The 4,500-nt window shown below is 36.4% G+C and overlaps 1 protein-coding gene and 1 pseudogene across 1 annotated transcript; both read right to left on the bottom strand.

Moving 5' to 3' along the window:
- Positions 1–219: 219 nt before the first annotated feature.
- LOC150031452 (DNA ligase 4 pseudogene) lies at positions 220–552 on the bottom strand (annotated as a pseudogene).
- A 1,706-nt stretch (positions 553–2,258) lies between these two features.
- On the bottom strand, positions 2,259–4,492 carry LOC150031451 (SNW/SKI-interacting protein-like). The gene has a single exon (XM_090308894.1). The coding sequence runs from the start codon at positions 4,415–4,417 to the stop codon at positions 2,603–2,605; it is 1,815 nt and encodes a 604-aa protein (XP_090165020.1). The 5' UTR covers positions 4,418–4,492; the 3' UTR covers positions 2,259–2,602.
- Between the last annotated feature and the right edge of the window lie 8 nt (positions 4,493–4,500).

The raw sequence follows: 4,500 nt of genomic DNA, 5'->3' as shown, positions 1-4,500 counted from the left end.
AATTAATTTATAAGTATCTATCGTGTTTCAGAATCTTCCTTTTTCCATTTCCTTACTAAACAAACAAATAAATAAAAACTCAGCCTATCACAAATGTCGAAAAATGTTGGAATTCATCGCCATTAACTCGGATATATTCATTCAACTAAAGCACACGAATTCGCCAACAATTTGACTTTTAGCAATGGAAAAAAAAAAAAAAAAAAAAGCAAGGCTCACCTCAGCCGCAACGAGAGCGAAATTACCAGCATTAGCACCAGTCTTAGCACCACCTTTACGCCAGTTGATAAGACGACGAGCGTCATCAGACTCTCTAGACATGCCAAGAGCGTCAATAAGGCAAGTGGCGAGTACAGACTCCTTGAGGCCATAGGTGCCGCGCTCTCGATCAAGGTTGGGAAGAATCAAGCGGATAGCGGAAAAATAGTCAGCAGGAGTGCAGAAAGTGTCGAGAAACTTACGGAACTTGGAACGCTTCTTGGCGGAAGATTTGCTTCGCTGAATCCAATCAAACAAACTTGAAAGCACACCGAACTTGATCGGTTCCGACATGGCTAGCGAAGGTCTTCGTCTTCGCGGGTTGAGATTCTTGATTCTTCACAGTGTTGGAAATTGGAATTCGTCGCTCGGAGGTGAGAAGTCAGTCGATTTCAAATTTTCAATGAATCTCTTGCGTGGCTTGTCCTGGAAGAATTGCATTACCATTGCTACATTTTCTCTTTTCTTTTTCGTTTCCTTTTCAAAATGGCTAAATAATATAAAAGTTAGAATTTGTTCTTTAGCCTTTTAGAAAGTTTCTGTTAACAAAATCCTTACTAAATTTAAAAAGGAAAAAAAATTGTGCTATTCACAGACATAGTTAAGTTATGTTTGCTTCAGCTAGGGAATAAAATTAAACTACGGGACCTCATAGTTAATAATATGTTTGTTTTGGTAACGTGAGCATAGCTAAACTTTATTGTTACTATTTGTTGGTTCCTACACAAACTTCTTATATGTTAGTCTTTCCACTAGAATGCAACGAAAAACAGAAAAAACAAACTAGTCCCACAATTTTATTTAATTTTTTAATATAAAATTGGATATATTGTATTATATTTGGAGAGAACAAAAAAGCATTAATTCGAATTGGTTTTTTATTTGAAAAACCAATTATCAATCAAAATCAAACCGAACAAAGGATATATATACGCTTAAAAAGAAATTCTAACATTAAGTATCTTTTAGTATTTTAATTATTATGATATATATATATAGATAGATAGATAGATATAGATATATTTGTTGTTTAGAATTATTATGGTATCTGTATGTGTCTATTTAAAAGTGTCAAAAAAGAAAAAAAATATCAAATTGCAATGTATAGAAAAAAGAGAGAGAGAGAATTAGACCCAACTTTTATTTACAATTAGCAAAGAACCAAATTCAAAACAAAAGTAGAAATAAAAATAAAAATTTGGAAGTAAAAGAAAATTACAAAAAAACGAAAACCAAACTGATAATAAATCACACTAAATAAAAACCAAAAGATTAAATTATTGAAACTCTAATGACTTTAGATTAGATGTTTGAAAAATATGGATTAAAATTGAACAACTTCCAAATTATATGGACCAAACTAGTATTTCTATCCAAAAAAATTGATGACAAAAAACTTTTTTCATTATTAGTTAAGACTTAACCAACATATTTAGATATGCAGAAAATTAGATTACCTGATTGATGAGTTTTAACCTATTATAGAGATTCTGGCTTAAAAAAATCCTTCCCCAAGACTTATTAAAAAAATTTTAATGTTGATTAACGTAAATGATGATAATTAATATGGTTTTATTCACTTTTAAGCTTTAACTAATTTATTAATACCATCAAAATGAGCACTTAACTCTACTGGTACATGTGTGAGGACCAAAGAACCTTTGGTTTGAATAAATGGCATGTATATAAATAGAGCAAAACCATTTACTTCTTGAGATGATAATGGGTGCAAGAAACTTGAATTGACATGAAAAAACATAACATGGATGGGTACAAGTCAAACTCATAAGTTGAGATATGGCTTCTTAATATACTCTTCATCTCTCAACATCTTTACTTTCAATATCAAGACTCAAGAGTTGAGTTTGTACTGTTTAATTGATTACACATCATAATGTTGATCTTAATTCTAACAACAAAACCAACACAGTTTTACTTGACATAAATGCTAGAAAGGTGAATTAAACGATAAATTGTACAGCAATTATTACAATACCTAGTAATTTAAATTTACTTATGATCCATTGACAAAAATCAGTACTGTCATTACTACAATAGGTACAAGTTCACTAAGCTTTTGCAAATTGACTACACTCATAACTGTTACAATTGCACCACCTTCAAATAAAATGAATCCAGATGAAATCTTCCAACACAAGAAATTATAGAAAGAGAAATAAAACAGCACAATCAATAACAGAGGCAAACAAGTACAATCCAAATGCAGTTTTGTAGAAGCAGTTTGGGAAAGCACCACTTGGGGAAATTACTGAAATTCTTCATATATGGAACAGAATCCTAGTGGTGATACTCAAATACAGGATAAAAACTGATGGCATTGTACCTAATGGCCTCTATCAAATCCAATGCGAGTTCTACCAGAGCCACCCTCATAGCCATCTCGCATCGATGAACCAGCACCAGCTCTCATTGTCCCACCAGACCCAACCTTATCCATAGCTTTCTTACCTTTCTTCACTTCAGTCAAGAACTGGTCAAGTCCGAATGGATCGGCTTCTTCAACCTCTCTTTCAAACTCAACTGGCCTATCTCTAGGTCCAGACCTTTCTGCAGTGCCTGAAAACGACTTGTCCGGTCTGAAGCGATCTGTCTTTGTAATCTTGTCTAACTGTTCATCAGCACCTCCATACATATCTGAATCAGCATCCTTTTTAGGTCTGTAAAGGGTTGAAAGAGTGGGCTGGGCGGTAAATAAGCCCTTGTCGTATATGTTGTACTGGTCGTCGTTGGCAAATCCAGAGTCCATTCCTTTATCTTGGTTAAATAGCCTTTGGTCATACATAACCTCTCCCTCTCTACCTGCTCCGGTTGAAGCCATGCCAAGTGCAACCTTTTCACTAATATCACGATCTCTGTCTCTTGTGATCTTACTCTTCTTTCCCATTGCAGCATCTTTAGCTTCCAACCTTCTTTCCCTTTCCCTCTCTCGACGTCGTTCTTCACGTATCTTCTCCCTTTGCAACCGCTCTTCCCTTTCTTCCCTTGTCTCCTTTGGTAAATCCTTCTCTTTTTCTCTTACTCGCTCAAACTCCCCTTTCATCTCAGAAGTATCTACTGTGTTTCTATCAGATGGATAAAGTACTGAAGAAGGAGGTGGTGCAGCTCCAGTTCTCTCAGACCGAGCTTTCTGCGCTAATGCTCGGAGCTCCAGCTCCTTCTTCTCTTTCTGCTTCATAAGCATTTCTTTCTGAACCTTAGATCTCATTGCAACTGCTTCTCTTGCTTTCTGTTCTGCAACATACAGAGCTTCAGATAGTTTGGCAAAGTTATCGTTAATTTGAACTTCTTGAAGGCCTCTCCCATCAGCTGCAAGGCGCTTGTCAAGTGGGATCGTATAACCTTTCGGATTCTTCCAATTTGAAATACAAGGAGGAATCTTCCAGTCCTGCTGATCCTTCACAGTGACAGGACGAGGAGGGGAGTGCATAACAGGCACAGGTGGAGACCCCGAAGCTCTAGGAACACGTTTATGCTTGAACTTTGGAGGCTCAAGCGGATCAACTGGCATCTCCACCATTCTAATTATTCTCTCCTTGGCCCCTGAATTAAATGCAGCTGATTGTTGAGATGGCTTATACTTGATAAACTTCGAATCCGATGACTGTTTGGCAACATTTTTAGGCTGTGCTGCGCTCAATCTCACATTAACTATCTTTTCGAGTGCAGACTTCGTTTCCTCAGTTGTTTCTTCAATCTCTTTCTGTAACTCTTCATCTTCATCACTCACTTCATCATTTTTCAAAATCTTAGGAATAAGGTCTTTATGTTGCGAATAGACAATCTTTTTAGCATTTTCATTCTGCTTGACAATAGCATCATATGCAACATTTCCATGGGCGTCGACTGTAATAGGAAGGATCTTTGATCCAGGCTTGGACAATTTGTCTCTACCCATATCAAGTGGGTATTGAGCAATGTGAATCTCTGGAAAAGCACCACCATCTCCAAAATCCTCTACTTTCCTTGGAACAAATCCACCACGCTTCAAGTAAGGCGGCACAGGATTCACCTTGACAACAGAAGTTTGCTCTGCTTCTGAGGAACTAAACCGCTGCTTAAACCATGGATCGTTTGAATGATCATAATGAGTTACAGTGGTTGACTTTACAGCAGGAAGAAGGTCTTTCAGAGTTGCCATGAACTTTAACTACCTAAAAGAACCATCAGAGTTGGTGAAAAACCGTTGATTTTTTTTTAATTGTTTTTATCCATTGAGAGTAA

This window comes from Benincasa hispida, unplaced genomic scaffold, assembly GCF_027475165.1.
Source record: "Benincasa hispida cultivar pf3 unplaced genomic scaffold, pf3_genome.v1.1 HicScf1214, whole genome shotgun sequence".
In the NCBI taxonomy this organism is placed as follows: Eukaryota; Viridiplantae; Streptophyta; class Magnoliopsida; order Cucurbitales; family Cucurbitaceae; genus Benincasa; species Benincasa hispida.
This window is presented reverse-complemented; position numbering and strand designations above follow the sequence as displayed.

Coding starts and splice junctions, on each gene's coding strand:
- LOC150031451 (XM_090308894.1), bottom strand. CDS start 4,417: ATGGCAACTCTGAAAGACCTTCTTCCTGCTGTAAAGTCAACCACTGTA.